At 41.2% G+C, this 20,306-nt stretch overlaps 2 protein-coding genes across 4 annotated transcripts; both read right to left on the bottom strand.

Moving 5' to 3' along the window:
* Window positions 1-26: 26 nt before the first annotated feature.
* si:ch211-125o16.4 (neuroblast differentiation-associated protein AHNAK) lies at window positions 27-8,695 on the bottom strand. 2 transcript variants are annotated; one of them, XM_062463518.1, is made up of 6 exons: window positions 8,558-8,695; window positions 6,167-6,234; window positions 5,846-5,969; window positions 5,567-5,751; window positions 1,580-5,404; window positions 27-1,363 (listed from the first exon to the last, which is right to left on the bottom strand). In XM_062463518.1, exons 2-6 carry the CDS (start codon window positions 6,167-6,169, stop codon window positions 641-643), a joined length of 4,860 nt encoding a protein of 1,619 aa, XP_062319502.1. In that variant the 5' UTR covers window positions 6,170-6,234; window positions 8,558-8,695; the 3' UTR covers window positions 27-640. The 2 variants fall into 2 exon arrangements, with proteins under 2 accessions (XP_062319502.1, XP_062319501.1); XM_062463517.1 differs by having other exon boundaries at window positions 27-5,404.
* A 3,955-nt stretch (window positions 8,696-12,650) lies between these two features.
* On the bottom strand, window positions 12,651-19,634 carry exo1 (exonuclease 1). 2 transcript variants are annotated; one of them, XM_062463529.1, is made up of 14 exons: window positions 19,509-19,634; window positions 18,924-19,136; window positions 18,692-18,811; window positions 18,423-18,546; window positions 18,187-18,324; window positions 17,640-17,852; window positions 17,184-17,371; window positions 16,914-17,016; window positions 16,477-16,714; window positions 15,469-15,682; window positions 14,675-15,191; window positions 14,463-14,555; window positions 14,073-14,269; window positions 12,651-12,866 (listed from the first exon to the last, which is right to left on the bottom strand). In XM_062463529.1, exons 2-14 carry the CDS (start codon window positions 19,082-19,084, stop codon window positions 12,761-12,763), a joined length of 2,412 nt encoding a protein of 803 aa, XP_062319513.1. In that variant the 5' UTR covers window positions 19,085-19,136; window positions 19,509-19,634; the 3' UTR covers window positions 12,651-12,760. The 2 variants fall into 2 exon arrangements, with proteins under 2 accessions (XP_062319513.1, XP_062319514.1); XM_062463530.1 differs by having other exon boundaries at window positions 14,073-14,266.
* Window positions 19,635-20,306: the final 672 nt, after the last annotated feature.

Genomic DNA, 20,306 nt, shown 5'->3' with positions numbered 1-20,306 from the left:
GAGGCAAAAGAATTACTTAGAAGTACTTAGAATTAGAAGTACTTTATTTAACAGAACAAATGATTTCGGTATACAATAATAAATTTGCCATCACTTAATATACAAAAATATATAATTCATTCAGATTGCGTTCAAAGGTAAACATCACTGAACTGAATCAAATTCCATGCAGATATATTTCTTAAAAAATACCCATACAGGTAGACAGGTATTTCAATAAATGTAGCATTTAAATCGTGTTTTCACACACAAGGTCAGGAATGAAGTAATTTATTCCATCATTAAACTTATCTAACTCAAGACACTGCATAAGTACAACATTAGTGTGTTTGGTAAATGTATTTACAAATATTAAAATACTACTTTCTAATTGTACATAGTAACAAACAAGCTCCATTAGGTGGTGATCCCTGTCATACACAAAATATTTGACAGTGTAAAAAGTGTTGTAATAAGCTGTTATAGGTTGTAAAAGGTTATGCATTCTAAGTCACAAAAATGTAAAGTGTTATTAGACTTTGTCATGGCGGCTTAGAATCGTTAGCCATTTACATGTTCCAGTTCCATTTTTACAAGTTCCATTTGGACATTTTTGGAGACTCTCAAAGCTTGGAACTAAAATCAATCAGCATCTGGATGTTTAATTAATGTTTAGGCCAAGCATGTTTGAGAGGCTTCTTGACATGCTATCGTTACCCTCTGATGAGTTTTCAGGAGAATTCACATTGATTCCAAACTCAGATTTTGCCATTTTGACTGTATCTGTAGTGGAGCCTACAGCAAGGCTAGGAGCGGTGACATCCCCTGCCAGATTAAGATCACTTTTCACTTCAGGCTGTGAAACATTAACTGTAGCAGTTTTTGCCTTAGACAATCGAAGTCGCTCCATTATGTCAATAGGACCGGAGGGTGAAGTGCCCTTCTTTCCCTGATTTGTCGATACACACACTTTTGGCAAAGTGGCGCCAGCATCTGGTCTAAAGTAACCTTTAATTTTTGGACTTATTGTGTCCAAATTTAAGACTCCGATAGATTCTGTAAGGTTTTCAGTGCTGTGTGTTGGTAGTCTGTGGAATTTAAACTTGGGAACTTCCACCTCAATGTTAGATAAATCGTTTTCAGTTTCATCCTCACTAATACTTCCTTCAGTTTCTGAGGCAGACGACTCCTCTTTTTCGTCTAAACTCCACCTAGTTAACCATTTGGATGTACTTTTTGGTGGATCTGGTGAATATAAGTTTTGAAGATTGGCTTCACCACTTGGAGATGTATTATTCTCTCCCTTTACTTCTGCTGTAGACAAATTCACTTTGAGATCTGGAGCAGCAATGTTTCCGTCAATTGTTGGAGCTGAGAGATTGAGGTCTGGGGCTTGAAGATCAGGTCCTTTGAGATCTGCTTTGGGCAAACTAAAATCTACACTAGGCCCAGAGACATCTCCTTTGATTTCTGGGGCAGAAAGGTTGAGTTGTGGAGTCTTCAGTGCAACATCAGGGGATTTGAGGTCAGCTGTTGGCAAACTCAATTTGCGATCTGGAGCAGCAATGTTTCCGTCAATTGTTGGAGCTGAGAGATTGAGGTCTGGGGCCTTAAGATCAAAATCAAGGCCTTTGACGTCTGCTGTTGGAAAAATCACATTAACATCTGGAGCCTTCAGATCAGTGCTGACGTCAAGAGCTGGACCTTTCACCCTTGGTCCAGAAAGACCGAATTTTGGCAGTTTAATTTTGGGCAATTGGAATTTGCCTGAGGGTGCATCAAGGTCAACATCTGGGGCTTGAAGATTTACATCAGGTCCTTTGAGGTCTGCTTTGGGCAAACTAATATCTACATTAGGCCCAGAGACATCTCCTTTGATATCTGGGGCAGAAAGATTGAGTTGTGGAGTCTTCAGTGCAACATCAGGGGCTTTGAGGTCAGCTGTTGGCAAATTCACTTTGAGATCTGGAGCAGCAATGTTTCCGTCAATTGTTGGAGCTGAGAGATTGAGGTCTGGGACCTTAAGATCAACATCAAGGCCTTTGACGTCTGCTGTTGGAAAAATCACATTAACATCTGGAGCCTTCAGATCAGTGCTGAAGTCCAGAGCTGGACCTTTCACCCTTGGTCCAGATAGACCGAATTTTGGCAGTTTAATTTGGGGCAATTGGAATTTGCCTGAGGGTGCATCAAGGTCAACATCTGGGGCTTGAAGATTTACATCAGGTCCTTTGAGGTCTGCTTTGGGCAAACTAATATCTACATTAGGCCCAGAGACATCTCCTTTGATATCTGGGGCAGAAAGATTGAGTTGTGGAGTCTTCAGTGCAACATCAGGGGCTTTGAGGTCAGCTGTTGGCAAATTCACTTTGAGATCTGGAGCAGCAATGTTTCCGTCAATTGTTGGAGCTGAGAGATTGAGGTCTGGGACCTTAAGATCAACATCAAGGCCTTTGACGTCTGCTGTTGGTAAATTCACATTAACATCTGGAGCCTTCAGATCAGTGCTGACGTCAAGAGCTGGACCTTTCACCCGTGGTCCAGATAGACCGAATTTTGGCAGTTTAATTTTGGGCAATTGGAATTTGCCTGAGGGTGCATCAAGGTCAACATCTGGGGCTTGAAGATTTACATCAGGTCCTTTGAGGTCTGCTTTGGGCAAACTAATGTCTACATTAGGCCCAGAGACGTCTCCTTTGATTTCTGGGGCAGAAAAGTTGAGTTGTGGAGTCTTCAGTGCAACATCAGGGGCTTTGAGGTCAGCTGTTGGCAAATTCACTTTGAGATCTGGAGCAGCAATGTTTCCGTCAATTGTTGGAGCTGAGAGATTTAGATCTGGGGCCTTAAGATCAACATCAAGTCCTTTGACGTCTGCTGTTGGTAAATTCACATTAACATCTGGAGCCTTCAAATCAGTGCTGACGTCCAGAGCTGGACCTTTCACCTTTGGTCCAGAAAGACCGAATTTTGGCAGTTTGATTTTTGGCATGTGGAATTTGCCTGAGGGTGCCTCAAGGTCAACATCTGGGGCTTGAAGATTAACATCAGGTCCTTTGAGGTCTGCTTTGGGCAAACTAAAATCAACATTAGGCCCAGAGACATCTCCTTTGATTTCTGGGGCAGAAAGGTTGAGTTGTGGAGTCTTCAGTGCAACATCAGGGGCTTTGAGGTCAGCTGTTGGCAAACTCACTTTGAGATCTGGAGCAGCAATGTTTCCGTCAATTGTTGGAGTTGAGAGATTGAGGTCTGGGGCCTTAAAATCAACATTAAGACCTTTGACATCTGCTGTTGGTAAATTCACATTAACATCTGGAGCCTTCAAATCAGTGCTGAAGTCCAGAGCTGGACCTTTCACCTTTGGTCCAGAAAGACCGAATTTTGGCAGTTTGATTTTTGGCATGTGGAATTTGCCTGAGGGTGCCTCAAGGTCAACATCTGGGGCTTGAAGATTTACATCAGGTCCTTTGAGGTCTGCTTTGGGCAAACTAATGTCTACATCAGCTCCAGACAAGTCTCCTTCAACTTTGGGAGCAGAAAGATTTACATCTACATTAGTCCCTTTAACATCTGCATACGGCAGTTGTACATTGGCATCAGGAACAGAGACATTCAAATCTGGGGTCTTTAGGTCAGCATCAATGTCCAGTCCTTTCACTCTTGGTCCTGATGAGCCAAACTTTGGTAGTTTCATTTTAGGAAACTTTAATTTCCCTGATGGAACTTCAGCCTCTGTGCTTTGAAGGTCAACTTTAGGAGCATTCAGTTTAGCATTTGGTACACTGACATGTAGGTCTGGAGTATTGACATTGCCTTCAATCTTTGGTGCAGAGAAGTCTGGTGTGTTCAATTCAAGTTCAGGTCCATTAACATCTATATCTGGAGTCTTAATATCGGTATCAATGTCTAGACTTTTGACTTTTGTTCCGAATTTTGGTAGATGGATTTTAGGAAACTTGAATTTTCCAGAGGGAGCATCAATATCAACACCTGGGGGTTGGATATCAGCATCAGGCAAACTGACATTTATATCTGGAGCAGTGATGTCTCCCTCCATTTTAGGTGCATCCACATCACCATTAAGATCAATGCCTGGTCCTTTCACTTTACCCAGTTTGGGCATCTTCAGGGTGGGCCATTTGAATTTCCCAGAAGGGGGGTTAACATCAATATCTGGGGTGTTGATGTCTACATCAGGGCCTATCAGGCCAGCTTTTGGTAAGTTCAAATCAACATTTGGAGCACTGATTTCTCCATCAATATTTGGGGTGGACAGACTCAAATCAGGGCCAGACAGATCAGCATCGACATCTGGTCCAGACAGTCTGTATTTTGGCTTTTTTAGTGTGAACAACTTGAACTTTCCAGATGGAGCCTCAATGTCCACATCAGGAGTGTTCAGATCTGCATTGGGGCCTTTTATATTTGCATTTGGCAAACTGAGGTCCAAATCATTAGAGTCTAGTTCTGCACCAAGTTTCAGGTCAGGGAGACTGAGGTTGGGGTTAACATCTGCATTAACATCAACATCTGGGGCTTTAATCTTATGGCCTGGGAGCTTGAACTTGGGCTTTTTCATTGTTGGGAATTTTAGTTTCCCAGAGGGAGCTTCAATGTCAGCATTGGGACCTTGGATGTCAACATCTGGTGCCGTAATCTCACCTTCAATGTTTGGGGTGGAGAGATCCACGCCTGGTGTCTCAAGATCAGGTGCCTTAACTTTTAACCCAGGTTTGCCCCACTTTTGATGAGGCCAAACAAATTTACCCGAAGGAGCCTCAATGTCTAAATCTGTGCCTTGTAAATCTAGCTCAGGGGCTGAAACACTAACGGCAGGTGCAGACAGATCACCATCTACATTCACCTGTGGCGCCTTTACTTTTGGTCCAGATAATCCAAATTTGGGTTTTGCCAAAGTTGGCAACTTAAATTTACCTGAGGGTGCCTCTATAGAGGTATCCAGATCCACATCTGGCCCATTTACATCTACTCCAGGGGCTTTGATTTCCATTCTAGGAGCTGAAAGGTCCATTTTAGGTGTCTGGAGGTCTCCGCTAATAGCAGGGACCTCAACATCTGTAGATAAATTCACGTCTCCCTTTGGTGGCTTTGCTTTCATTTGAGGCAGATTGAAGTGGGGCATCTTGAACTTTGGAGCCTTGTATTTCGTTCCACCTGTCTTTACCTGAGGTGTCCCAAAGTCAAGTAGGGCTTCTGGAGTGCTAAGCTGTGGAGGAGAGGCACTGACCTCCGGGCCTCTCAGAGTACCATCCAGAGGTGCTCCTTTAATCTTAGGTCCAGCCATTCCAATTGTGGGCATTGTAAACTGGGATCCTTTCAGGCGCCCTGCTTCACTTAGTGATTCTCCATTTAAGCTAGGAACATTGATTTGACTCTTCAAACCTCTGCTGTTGCTATCCGTGAGCATCTGTAGATAAGCAAACAGCAGATGAATATAAGTGGTACTGTATAAAGCTCAAAGCATTTACCAACACACATTATTAATATAAAAAAGTAGATACAGTAATAAAGCACATATAGACAAGTATCTTAAATATATGATTGAGACTTTTACTCATGTATAACTTACACCCCCAAAACCTTCAAGACCTTCAAGATCACCATTCAATGAACCAAGGCTGACACTGGCTTTCAAGTTCTGCTTTGTCAGAACTTTCATGTTCTCGTCATAAGGCTCAATGATCTTGAGGATCTTTAATACGTCATCCTTATTGAGGTGGTCCAAGTGTATAGTGGCAGCAACAATCTCATCTCCTGAACAAAAGAAAACACATGATATAATGATTTATATCAAAAGGTCATGAGGTAATAATTCCAGTGCTCCATTGTATTATATTTCAAATTTTACCTGATTTGAGACCACTCTTAGCTGTAATGTTTTGGTCAGTGACTCCTGTGATGACCACTCCTCCTGCCTTAGAGTCCTCAAGGACTAGGCCTTCGTAGTAACTTCCTTTTTGACTTTCACCGTTCTGGTTAAGGATAATCGGTTGATATTTAGTCTAGTGTTAAGAATCACTACATTGAACAGTGTGCTTGGGTGTATTTTTTCATCATGGTGCGCAGGGGAGTGTACTATTAGGCCTATACAGTAAAATGTGGAGATTGGGTACAACATTTTTACATACTAGTCTCTATTCCATTGCTTGCATAGTAGAAACCTACTCACCATGATTGTTTAGTTAGAGTATAGTTACATCTGCGTCTTCGGCATATCAAATTTAATGTCCACTTTATCTGTAAAATACAAAGACAAAGTTACCTTCAGTTTATATCCGAGTCAGGTGGCTGAGCGGTGAGGGAATCGGGCTAGTAATCCGAAGGTTGCCAGTTCGATTCCCGGTCATGCAAACTGACGTTGTGTCCTTGGGCAAGGCACTTCACCCTACTTGCCTCGGGGGAATGTCCCTGTACTTACTGTAAGTCGCTCTGGATAAGAGCGTCTGCTAAATGACTAAATGTAAATGTATATGTAGTGATGACAGAATGTATGAACATGAAAGCTATCAAATGTAACTATAGGAATTTTCATGTACTTGGATAGACAATTAACATATTCTATGTGAAGACTGAAAACCCACATCCTCTTCCAATTCCAGGAACAGAACCCTGTGACTGTCACATACACACACTTATACTACTTCATTGAGCCTCAAATTGCCTCCCACTATAAATGAAAGTTAAACATATGCATAACTGGATCTACTGAAGTGCAGTGCAGTTTCTACATCTTGATCTAACACCTGATAGCTGATGAAGGGGCCTGCACACTTGATTTTGAAAAGAGGGTACAACTTAACCCTTGTGCTGCCTTCGGGTCACATGACCCAAGGGTTCATAACGAACCATCGTTGTGTTTACCCAATTTTACCCAATACAAAAACAAATAAAAATAATTTTCTTTTAACCTTCGCAATGTGGGGGGTCTGAGACAGCCCACCGGTTAAAAGAAAATGCTTCACTTTGTTTTTGTATGCGGTAAAGTTGTCGCAATACAACGGTGGGTCACAATGACTGATGGGTCAGAACGACCCGAAGATAACACAAGGGTTAACCCTTGTGTTATCTTCGGGTCATTCTGTGAAGTGAAGCATTTTCTTTTAACCGTTGGGCTGTCTCAGACCCCCCACATTGCGAAGGTTAAAAGAAAATTATTTTTATTTGTTTTTGTATTGGGTAAAATTGGGTAAACACAACGATGGTTCGTTATGAACCTTTGGGTCATGTGACCCGAAGGCAGCACGAGGGTTAAGTAACATATTTGGATATTATTTATACGGGGAAAACATTTACTAATATTCAAGTAACTAAATTAATGAATAAACACATTCATTGAAGTTATTTGATTTTCCTCCATAACAAGCTGGTTTATTGGCACAGACTGACTGTCTCAACCACAAACTGTCTCAACCACAAACTGTCTCAACCACAAACTGTCTCAACCACAAACTGTCTCACACTTCAGGAATCCAAGGTATGGTCATTGGAAGGATGCTTAGGGGAAGGTGTCTAAAACCAGTCGGTTGAGATGCATGGAGCATGAGTGCCATACCTCTCCCTAGCCACACCTACAACTCGAACATCCACAGGCCTACATGTCAGTGTGATGCTTCAGCATTCTGATGTGGATGGCAGGTAGAGAGAGAGGCAGCCCGATCTGGTTTCCAAGTACTGTCAAGTAATTCTGTGACAATTTTCATCTGCTCAAAATGTCATGGTTTCCATATAAATCCATTATGGATCTCACAGTTTGTACAGTAGTCCATAATGAAGGGTCTAATAATAACAATTTCAAACATTAAATGAACAAAAACTGGAAATGATATCCCAGTGTTTTTGTTCATTGGCCAGTCCTACGTACATTGTCTGCACCATAACTCCACTTCAACAACGCCCATTAACTCAACTTCAAGCTCGTTAACGGCCTATACAAAAAAATCCTGCTCACAACAGCCACATAATCAATCAAAACACAATTTTAAATCTACAATCACATTCAATTGTATATCAATATGATACATAGTCTTACTAGTGACACTGAAATCTTTCTAAACCCAAAAACAGGAAACAGGCCTTTGACCTTTGATAACTGTACTTAAATCAGCTTTGTAAACAACAAATCTGCTGTCACGCTTGCCACATTTACATTGTTTTGAGGTAGGCTACATATAAAATATATTTAATTCTCAAGTTCAACATTTAGAACATAATTCAAGCTCTATGTAGACAGCACAGCCATGATTAAAATCTTAAAGTGGAATCAGTATAGGTACTTTACATCAACAGAGCAGAACAGCTTTGGTTAACTGCCAACAAAAATAATTCCCATTGTACAAGCAGGGTCAATAACAATGCTACCTTTGTTTAGTCTGTTTTAAATTATTTGGATGAATTGTTTTAATGTGGTCATGTTTCTCAATCACCAATTCAATTAGGCACATGTTTTGTTTTGTAATTTAATATAACAGATTATTTTCAAGTTTATGATAAAGTGAAATCCCTGTTTCCATAATGAAAGGCTTAACCAATGGCCATGTGGCTCATGATGGTCTGGACTCACCCTGTGATGTTTTCAGAGATGCGTCCTCCTAGCAAGTGTTGTCTCTTCAGAACCGTAGGCTGTTAACTTGTGTGAGACAACAGTTAAATGCCTTTTTGGACTGCCACCTGAGCCCGATTAACAGGTTAAACAACACCAGGACACCTCCCCTAGAACTACGCCCCCCCCCCCCTCCCCAACACACACACATCCATCCGTAAGTCTTTCATAGTCATACACATACAAGGCTGGTGACAGCCGAAACCTGACGAAAGAGGGAGGGAGAAAGAACTGACTTATAAGAGAGGGACCGATGGAGATACAGAAGGAAAGAGAGGGAGGGAGTGAGATAGAGAGGGAAAGGAGAGCACACCACTCCTCTTTAACAGGCTGAACCAGGTTTGCAAACAGAGACGATTGAAATTATTGCGAAACATATACCTAGCAACACAGAGCATCGACATACAAAACAAACCATTTTCACTATCATCAAAATGCACATGCTTTGGGGTGGCCAAAGATGTACAGTTGATTCATATCAGGGCCATTGTTGGAATGAACATGCATGGTTCCTTAGTGTGCGTTGTTTATTTTTGTTGCAGGAAAGTCCAAGGCAAAAATCCAAAAGAGAAAGGCAAAATCTGAGTCAATCAGGTGGAATATCAAGGCCGATATATACAAAAACCATAGCAAAGGTACAGGCAAAAAACTTGGAGCAAAAGATATTCGGTTGGTCAAAGAAAACAGCTACAAGGTCAAAACAGATAATGGCTATCTAAGTTAGCTAGAATAGAAGGCTTAGTATGTTGTGTAGATGCAAAACAACACTTCACAAAGAACATGGGGAAACTGAACTGCATAAATAGGGTTCTCTAACAAGCGCCAGGTGAAAATCATCAACCAAAATGAACAACCACACTGAACATAGAAAATGGAGAGCCCAGAATGTAACCTAGAAAACACCAATCAGTAAAAAATGTACAATAAGAGAAAATAACAAGAAAACAAAGACCTTGATAAAACAGAACCTTACAATTATATGCTGGGCAATCATTGTGTGGAACCATCCTTGTCATAAATGCTTTATTGTTTTTTCATGTTTAGGGTGAATACATTTACAGAGTAGAGATAGTTTTAGAAAACACAACATCCCTGCAGGTGCTTTTAAAGGTACTTTAACCCTCGTGCTGCCTTCGGGTCACATGACCCAAAGGTTCATAACGAACCATCGTTGTGTTTACCCAATTTTACCCAATACAAAAACAAATTAAAATAATTTTCTTTTAACCTTTGCAATGTGGGGGGTCTGAGACAGCCCAACGGTTAAAAGAAAATGCTTCACTTTGTCTTTGTATGCGGTAAATCTGTCGCAATACGACGGTGGGTCACAATGACTGATGGGTCAGAATGACCCGAAGATAACACAAGGGTTAACAATTGAATGGTCCAACTTCAATTTGTTTTGTAGTGTCAATGTTTCAATAAGTAACAAATGGAATATCACACTGCACAAGCGAAGAGTAACAACAAGAATAACCTAAGCGTGGCCTATCTGTATATGATTCTAATTACCCCAGATGTCTCAGTTTTGTTTTCCAAGTTTCTTGGACCAAGTGTCTGAAATTCATCTCATTACCATTCACCATGTAGATTCCTCTCACTACATTGTTGTCCTGAGGATGCTATCGAGAAGTTTCACCATTTTCTTTTGATAGGAAAACAGTGCAGTATGTTATTGAGCAATATGGGTTTTCACATATCACAGAATTCCAATGTATTTTCTTTCAAACACAGTGTACAATAAGTGGGTGCAATGATATAACTGGGATGGTCACCCTCAAAACCACTCCAAGGTATTTATAAACTAAACATACATTGCTTTTGAGGTAGATACCAGTCATGCACCATGTATATGTGTTGTGAAGGGAATCAGCTGTGTCCAACAAAACAGACAAAGACATGCTCTATTGGGAAAATAACCAGATGCTCTCACTTTAATGAATAAAAGTTGCACAGACAAGATTGTGAATTTGTTTCTACATGCCTGCAGCCGACCAAGTCCAAATAGCTTTGCCTGAAGGGAAGGCTCTGGAAAGGAGAATAAAAAGATGGCTTCTTGAGTCATGTTTTACTTGTCCTAACATGTAGAGATACTTACACTCCTGGCTTTGTAGAAAGCCTTTGAAATTATGTCTTGTGAGCATCTCACTAAAACACACTGGGCCCTCCTACTACAGAATGAAGTACTAAATACAGCAAAGACCCAATCAGTACACAGCACTGATGTATAATGTTTCAATCAGTTAATTCAGAACTGTTTAAAGTGTCACAGTGAAACATTTTTGTTGCAGCACTGACACTTAGTCAAGGACACAACAACATTCCAATCATATTTGGCTGTCCTGTCACTTGACTATCCACGCAATCTGACTTGTACGGAACATGAGTGAATCTTTTAGGTTTGTGGTTCGACACTGTCAATCTGGTTACTGTGACTTGTGTTTTCTGTTAGTAGTACCTGAGCAGAAAGTTTTCTCCACACCTTTAGAAGTGATGCTTAGGCAGTAGTGGGTTACAAATCTCGTATTAAAGATGCTTTGTTAAGAACAAAGAGTGTGTGGTACACATAGATCTGCGTGGACACATCATTTAGCATACCATACACACGTGCACACACACAGATGTATTTTAATCTGAGTAACGTTTCCTGTTCTGTCAACCAGACACCATTATGTTTAATCAATCCCACTCAGTCATAGTAATGATAGTATGTTTTGTCACTCGTGCATTCCCTTCACTCAAACACCTCCCAAAACTTGTATGACAAAGGTAAAAAGGTACTGTACAAAAACACATACACATACTGTAGGTGTTGTGTGCGCATTTATGTACTGGTACTGCTGAAATCGTATTAAAATCATCAAGTAAACTGTCTTTGGAAAAAGGTACCATAGGTTGGATTCATGGAGGCATTTTGTATTCGAGTCATCCTCATTGTAAAGGAACAGGTTATTATAGCTGAAGTGCCTGAAGGTTGTTTTGCAGAACTGACTTGATGTTGATCCTGCCTCTAATTCTTGTCAGTGGCCTCAACATGTGATAAAATAGCAACGGTCTTGATTTGGCATGAATTTTTGAGTACCAGGTTACAGCCAGCATCCTTTAAAGGAATGCTGTTAAGTGGCATTCTTACCAGTGTTTCATTCTCTTACATCCTAGTCAAGCTGCCAAGATAAAGACACATGTGGGCTAAACTTGCTAATAGCAACATAGAATAAAGGTACAACAATATTACAGTAACTTCTACATCAATTAATGTCAACAGTATCATTCCCAAGATAGCAAGTGTTGGTAGATATGCAACAATGCCTACATTTGAAAAAGGAAACAAATGTGAGAGGAATCTGACCTCACTATGTGTTCAACAGGTGAGGTCACCGTCTTTTGCGCAATCTTCCAGGAGAATAGGAAGAGACAGATATGTCAAGAATCCATGAGGGCTGACATGCTTTGCTATGCAGTCAAAACCAGGAATGATGAAAAAAATCTAACTGATTTACTGCAGGTGCGTAAGAACTTAGGGTTGAAAATTGATAAGAGTTCGGCCTTACTCTATAAATAAACTAACATTAAATGTATCCCTATTTTCATCTTATGAACAGCTGGAAAAAACATTGGATATAGAACATCAATGAAAAAAGGAGTTCTAATAACAACTCATTAGGTACAGGCATGTTGGGGATAAATATGATTAGGACGACAACCTAACACTACAAGTTTGCAAAATGGTTTACAAGTCAAACCAAAACTGTATTTTTAGAGGGAGTACACACATGATTTAAAACACTACCAAGAACAGGAATTAGGTGCCTCTGCTACAACCAGCATTCCACAAGTAGTATGCTGGTAGTCCATTTTGAGTAAACACTCAAGTATGCATTGTTCAGCCATCTTAAGAGTTGACACATACCATTCTCTTTCAAGAATGTTATTAACAAGAACCGACGAAAAAGCTACTCACCTACGTAGCTTTGTGTTTCAGTGCTGCATTTCTATGCTGACAGTCATCGAAAATCCAAGAGTATGAAAGATCACCCAAAACACAACATTTTAGGAAGGTTGCTTTATTAAAACTGAAATGTATGTATTTTAGGATTAATGTACACATGTCCATGGTAATTCATTCACATACACAGTATGTTATACAGATTAAAGATAACAATGTTAAAAGTAAATATCCCTGTTCGTTTCAGGTATCCGGACTGGCACATTGTCCTTCACTGGTGACATGGGTTCCCCTTTTTGACAAGGCAAAATCTTTTCATTTTCTCTACAAAACAGAAACAGATACGTGCTCATTAAGAATTAAGAGGAAAAGGTAAACAATCCAATTATTGAAGATATTTGAAATGTGTAGATAATGTAATGTTCCAAATGGAAGTTAACTGGAGAGAGGAAACAGACATTTGATTTTTTTCTTCATCACTCATCTACGCATGTCTTATTTGGTGACACAGGCCTTTGCAATGGGACAAATGCCTGTGGTAACTAGAATGCATTGTTTCACTAATCTATCCTATTTATGGTAATGATGTTTCGAGCTTCTTGGAAGATGAACAGTAAATTCCTCTGTTGCCAGCCACCACCACCCAATTAACACGATGTACCAGACACTCCTTATTTCACATTGAACTTAGCATTTAGTTACACCACCTTAATTTATTCAGCATTAATACATCAACAAGGTTAATTCCCATATACAGATGGTACAGCTAAGCAGCTAGGGTTATTAGAATTTTTACAAACCATAACTTACAACATAAAACTTAGGTTTACCATGTTTCCCCATGTTTCACCCTGGGATGTAAACAATACGGGTGTTCCCCTGGTTTGTAGAAGTATTCATTCTTGCATCAAACTCTGTTCTAGTTGGCTTGGCATTATTTGAAATGCAAGTGGCAAGCCTTGTTTCATAGGTGCGGCTTCACACTTTAATCGTCCCTTTGTCTATGGATATTAAAAAAAAAAAATCTAAACACTGTAACTTTTAAATCAAATGTATTTGTACAGCCCTTTTTACAAGTAATGTCCCTGAGGGGTAAACTAGCTGCTGAACTAGTACCCAATGTACCCAGGGTAATCCTTCGATGTGATAGCTGTCGGAGTTACTGACTTGGTGTTAATGATGCACAAAAATAGAGCTGGCCATAATGCTAAACATTTTAAGCAATGTTTAACTTGCAAACTACTCAAGTGGTATATGATTTTTCCATTAGAGGGTGATTTGCAATGCGAGTTAATGTTGCAAAGGGCATTCAATTGGTTGTGATACTGCAGAAATATTAACAATCCTTATTTGGGGTTGTTATCATATATTCAACTTAGACCATAAAGAAGCTACCATAACACCCATACATGAATCCAAGAACCTCAACTCTATACATGTATAAACCTTCACCATGAAGAATAATTCAGCTACAGGATTGATAGGACATCATGTAGATTGTGTTGTATGAATTACATTACTTTTACTTACTTCTTGAAACCAAAGTTTTTCCATAGACCACTGATGGTGGATTGGAGCCCTGAGTTGTTCTCGTTGCCGGGGCTGGCTTTCTTCCTGGGCCCCTTCGGTATCTTCCTGAGTCCGCTGGCCCTGGCTGGGGCAGACAGTCGGATGGCTGTCCCCTTCCGCTGGTCACTGGGCCTCATCCTGGGTAGACCTGCCACCTGCTGAGACAGAGGGACAAAGAGAGAGAGACAGAGAGAAGGAGACAGAGAGAGAGAGTTAAGTATGTATTGCAATGTGTGCATGTGTGGAGGGGAAAAAGTGCATGAAAAGGAAGTGAGACAGACATAAATGAAATCAAATTAATAAATAAAAATAGCAACATCTATTCAAAACATTCTGTCACTACCACAGTACCTTTGGTCTGATTGTGATTGTCTTCCTATCAACCGTCTCTGGGGAGGAAGTGGGCCTCTCACCACAGTCCAAATCATTACTAGAGTTCATAAACTAGGAAAACAGAAGACAAACAGTCAACCAACCAGCTGCAAAGCACCCAAACCCACAATGAAGTCAAAGTGGAAAAGCCCACGTAGGGATCGTTTTCAACGCAGACAGTGATGACATACAGGGTTGATAACTTCCTCCAAACAGTTGGGCGAAGGACCTTCGTCATCATGGCAGGAAGTGTGCTGACTTTGTGAGAAATAAGCGCTGTCCTGTGTAGGAGGCAAATCCGGGGGAGGACCCTCATCCAGCAGACTAAAGGGAACGGGTGACGGCATGCTGGGGGACTTTGGGGGGCTCTGGCCCGGCGGGCTCCAGAAGATGGTCTCCTTATTACGATGGAACTTCTGAAGAGCAGCAACGCCATGCACAGCTATTGGGGTGGTCCGGGATTTTTCAGAGGAACTGCCAGACCACCGAAAGACCCCCAGGCCCTGACTGGCAGACGTGGGGGAGGGGGAAGGAGATGGGCTGGGGGTCTCGACCGAGGGAATGCTGGGCCCGTCGCTCTCGTCCAGCTCTACTGTTTTACATGAATCCTCACTTGGGCTTTGCATGATCTCACATGCTTTTTCCTTCTCTCCCGAGGACTCTTGGCAAAGGATCTCCACCTCGCTGGTGCCGCTGCTACAGAAAAACCTAAATGGAGAGAGAGAAACCATTAGTCAATAAGACACTAAACTCTCCCTATAGAACATTTACTCCCCAGTAAGAAAGAGCCAAACAGTGGCTAAATAGAGATGGAGATTAACAGACCAGCCTGTACCTGAAGCTCCATCCAAATCAAGTCAAGTCTTCTCTCGTTCAGAAATGAGGTATGCAAACAGAAATAGACAACAGGAAGAAGAGAGTACTCACTCTCTCTCGCTCTGCACTGAGCAAGAGAAGTAAATCAACAACATCCACAAGACATCACCTGCTGCATGTGCCTTGACCATCTCCATCCCCGTCATGGTTCCTCCTCTGGAGCAGGGTGGCAAAGCGGTTACGTGGTTTGGGCTGGGCTGTGCCAAGTATGGTGGCAGTAGAGGTAGGTCTGTCTGTGGAGCAGGGGTCCAGGTCTGCTCTGGGTCTTTTCTGACTGGAGGGAGAGTACTGGAGCAGCACATCCTCATCTGAAATGCTTGAGTCTGTAGGATTTAGGGAATTTTAATGCATCTTAACAATCATACATATTATAGTGTCAATTCAGTTTACTTTATATACATTTTAAAAAAGATCTGCAAACTTAAGGTTTAAGAATACCCCCACACACACAAACCTAGCTGGGTTTAAAGGACCACATGAGCATGACATTCCCTAAAAGCTTTACCTCTCAAACCATAGCTAGAGAAACAACTATTACAGCTCAAGGGCAGTGGTTTGGTTTGACATTTTACTTTTAAACATTATACTGCATGGTGTGAAAATGGGAGTGGTTGCTAGATTTGTAAACAGATTTCTGAACCTAAAGATAAGTATGGTAGGTTGTATATAGGGAAGCGCTCTAAGAAAAAGAGTTAATTACAGAAAATGTACTGCCATTAAGTCTAAATTGCAGTTGCGCGGCTGAATAGCTATGTAAAGCTAAACATGTTTTATGTACATGTGATCTATTTTTGTACGTAGATTGTTTGTTTGCTGCCACTCTTTCTGTTACAAACTGAAACAACATACGCAACTATCTTAGGCTGAGCTGATGTAAGATGGTGTGACAATATCAAAAACAGTATCAGTGACCAAATTTGAAACAGGAAGAGCAACGGGTATGCTGAGTGTAGCGTAAAATTTGATGTAAATTAATTATATTTGAATAGATGGAAATTGTGCCTGAGTACTGAGTAGTGGTGGACACGTCCTCACCCCCCCCCCCCCCCCCATTTACATTTAGTCTGCTAAATGACTAAATGTAAATGACACACTTGATACAGCTAGTCAAACTCACTTTCCCTGGGCCTCTTTACCCAGGCCTCCTTGTGAGTCAGTCTGAGTCCCTGCAAACTGACAACTCTCTCCTTCCCCCTGGTGGAAGGAGGCCTCTCTAGAGCACTTCCCTCAGGCAGGGGTGGAGCGACAGACAGAGAGCTGCTACCAGGGCTGTACCCTCGGCTCCAGATGCTGGGCTGGCTGAAGGCCTGGGGGGTCCGGCTGTCGTTCCATCCACGGCTGCGAGGTTTGACCAGCTGGAGAGACAGTTGACCAAATATCTTTAGAAACACAAGCATAACTGAAATAATCAAACGCTTTCAACCCATTTCACTGGTTATTTGAGATGAGTTTAACCTGTGTCAGACCTGTTAATATTAAACCTCCTAAATGGGTAATAATCATGCTGTTGCATATAGAGACTGTAGGGATAGAAAAGGACTGCGCCACCAGTACTTTTGTGTTTGCTCTGTCTGGGTTGAAGTCATCAATCGGTTTCATGGTGTTGAGGTCCAGATTTCCCAAGGCCATCTGCAAGCCCTTGTCATCTCCTATGTTACTGCATCCACATCATTAAGGACAACACATTTACAAGTCATACCGCCACACTTGTCTTACACTTGATGTTAAAATATTCCTGTTGTATGGTGTCCGTATGTCTGGTTCAACACAGGTTTCACCAGCATTTTGTACAACATAAGAGTCAGATGTGACTTGAGAGGATACCGGCCGGCATAGCAGAGGGTGGAGGGGTCGACGTCGTCGGGGTAAGGGTTGAGAGGCACAACTTTCCTCCTGACAGGGTCAAACACTAGCTGGTAGAGGAAGGTGTTGTTGGCCTTCACAAAACCCTCGATGTACTCATCAGGCACCGTCACATTCATCTTCAAGTACTGGCCAATCTTCCTTATGACCTGAGGGTATAATGTTCACCCGAGTTAAAAGGGGATTTATGGCTGCAAGGTCCAAATGATCTGCTGGCATTAACCCCCAATTACTTGAGCAGAGAGGAGAGGAGTGGAACAATATAGTAGCTTGGCCTAAATTTCTAAATGTGTATAACATCTCAGCTGTCCCAGATGCTTGACCCCAAAACATTGCATGGACTTTTTTTAAGGGCTAAAAAGGTGGCTTTGATATCGCTCGTTTCTTTCAGCATCAACATTTTTATGTCTCTCCAACCTTCAAGATGTCTGGGTTGTTGGCCATCTTCAGCAGCTTGCAGGCTTTCCCCAGGCCGATCCCATACAGCGAGGCCAGGTAGTCACAGCCCGAGAGGATGCACATGTAGCGAAACTTCTCCTCTGTGAAGACATCGCCCAGCGAGCGACAGCGGCCCAGGTGGCTCTGGTCTATCTCTAGCCCATTACCCTGTTTGTCCATTTTAAGGAGGACCTGAGAGTGAAAATAATGGTAAGATTACATTGACTCAAGTCAACAATTGAGCTGTTGCTGTGGGAGACGTAGCCTGTTTAGTGAGGTTTTAAAGATCCTGTAAAGCAAATTCCATGATTTGCTTCTCAGTACATTATATACGTGTGATATGAGTTCCTGAACACATGTGCAAAGCGCAAAAACTTTGTCACATTGAAATGTGGAGTTAGACCGTTGAACAGTTTCTCTTCCGTTTTCAGTTTAGTGAGGTTTTAATTTCCTGAGATTAAATCACTGTTTAAGCTTGTCATAAACATACATATTGTGTTTTTTCTTAACTTGATGCTCAAGATACCTTTTTGCAGCCAAACGCCAGCAGGTCAGAGTCCTCTGTGATGACAGCCTGGGCGATGCCCGCTTTGTTGAGGAAGGCCAGCTGGGCATCTGCCTCATATGGAGCCACAACACAGTCCACTCCTCTAGTCCTCGCGGCCTGAACAAAACAAAGCAAAAATACATACAAATCAGAGTTCATATTGATGTATCTTCCACATACAGTAATCAGTGAACAGCTTATTAACGATGATTTACCTTAATGACGTCATGTGCCATGGAAGGTGTGACATTGACACAGCGTGTGAAACAGTCTCTGGCCTCAGAAACCTTCCCCTCCCGTAGCAACTGCTTGCCTTTCTGAAGATTAGCCTGTCGACGCCTGAAGACAAAAAGACAGTTTTGGTTTGTATAAAACAATTTCCGACCTATTGTGCCAATAGTGTTTACATAAAGCGTATAATGGAAACCATAGTTGTTTTGTAAAAACTGTAAACACCATACAGCTACTGTATAATATCACTTACTCTCGACGAGACTTCTCAACCTCATGTTTTGATGGCAGATTGCATCCATCAAACACCAAGATAGGTTTTACGCCAAAAGACAACAGCATGTCTACAAATTTCATACAGTAGGAAACATACCTAGGGATGAAGAAAATGAAATGTATAAAATTATGTCTGATTATAGGACCAAAATAATGTTGTCCCCATTCATTATAAGATATTGGCCCAAAGTGAAATAGTTTTAACTAACTGGTCAGTTGGTTCCCCTTTAGCCAGCTTTTCAGCACAAGAAAACGCCCCTTTGTGAAGCCAGCAATAGGTGTCCACTGCCACTGTCTGTCCTTTGTACTTTCTCACACTGACGGGCTCTGAAGCGTCTTTGATAAACTGCAAGAGTCCGGATATTCCCATTTTGATGGTTGTATCGCTAGGGTAGATGCTGATGCGGCTTGATATTGGCTTCCTGCAATGTAAAGAAAGTTACATAGTTTACTGTAGTGAGACGGTGGACATTTATTGTTTGAAAAGTTTGTGCTAGCACTAGCTCTACCATTATTGAGCTACTAATGACTAACTGGCTAGCAAAACACCTCTAGACATATATCTATTATTTCTGATATCATAGCTAGCTAACTAGCCATCCCTTTCTCGTTTGTGCAGCTACTGGCTTGCAAACTAGCTGAAATTAGAAAACAAAACGGTTCAGTCAGTATTGATTTAGAATCTTCATGCAACTTCAAAAACCAACGTTGTCGTTGTTGAAGTCAGCATTCAATTGTAAATTAACAATCTAACCATATATTAATACGTATATCAAACGGTAGGTGCAACTTACCACTCTGGCTATCTAAGTAGCTATATAAATAGTCATAACTAAATGTACTCCCGTGTGAAAACGGTAAAAACCACCGAAAAGAAACACATTTAGATTTAGTTTTAGCGGCAAAAAGAGGTAGCACACAATACATTGTTACCATTGGTCAGTAGAATTTGATAAACCAATCATATACAAGAGGTGGGTCTTCTGGGGAGGATTTAAAGAGTGTCTTGAAGCGCCAATGTCGCTCTGGCAACTTCAAAATAAAAGCCACGGTTTATTTGATATTTACATGCATCCAATAAAGACGAATTCGAGCGTTGTTTTCTATTTACGTGAGTTTTATCCTCACTGTACATATAGGTTCATGAAAATGTTTGTTTCACTTAAACAATAATTCCCACAAGGACGGGAATAATAAATATATTCGACAAGATGCACCGCAGAATACATAGATATTGTTATACAATTCCAAAGGAGCAGATATAGCTAATGTTGCTGGTTAGCAAATATATATATAAATATAACCCTATTTACAAGCAATGTTATTAGACAATTTTACTATACAGAGAGCTTCACATACACCCATTATCCATATAACTGCACCTAAACCAACTTAAACCCTCAAAGACAACAAGACTCACAGGAAAAATGGAAGAAACCTTAGAAGGAGCCATTCATTCAGGGATCCCCTCCTCTACAGACACAGGCGACACACAGGTGACACAGACACATGCAGACCATGGGCTGTGTAGTGTTGGGTTTTTAAGATTTCGAATAAAGACGCAGCAGGGTAGATTCACATGGCTTAAATGT

Source organism: Osmerus eperlanus, chromosome 6 (genome assembly GCF_963692335.1).
Source record: "Osmerus eperlanus chromosome 6, fOsmEpe2.1, whole genome shotgun sequence".
NCBI lineage: Eukaryota > Metazoa > Chordata > Actinopteri > Osmeriformes > Osmeridae > Osmerus > Osmerus eperlanus.
This window is presented reverse-complemented; position numbering and strand designations above follow the sequence as displayed.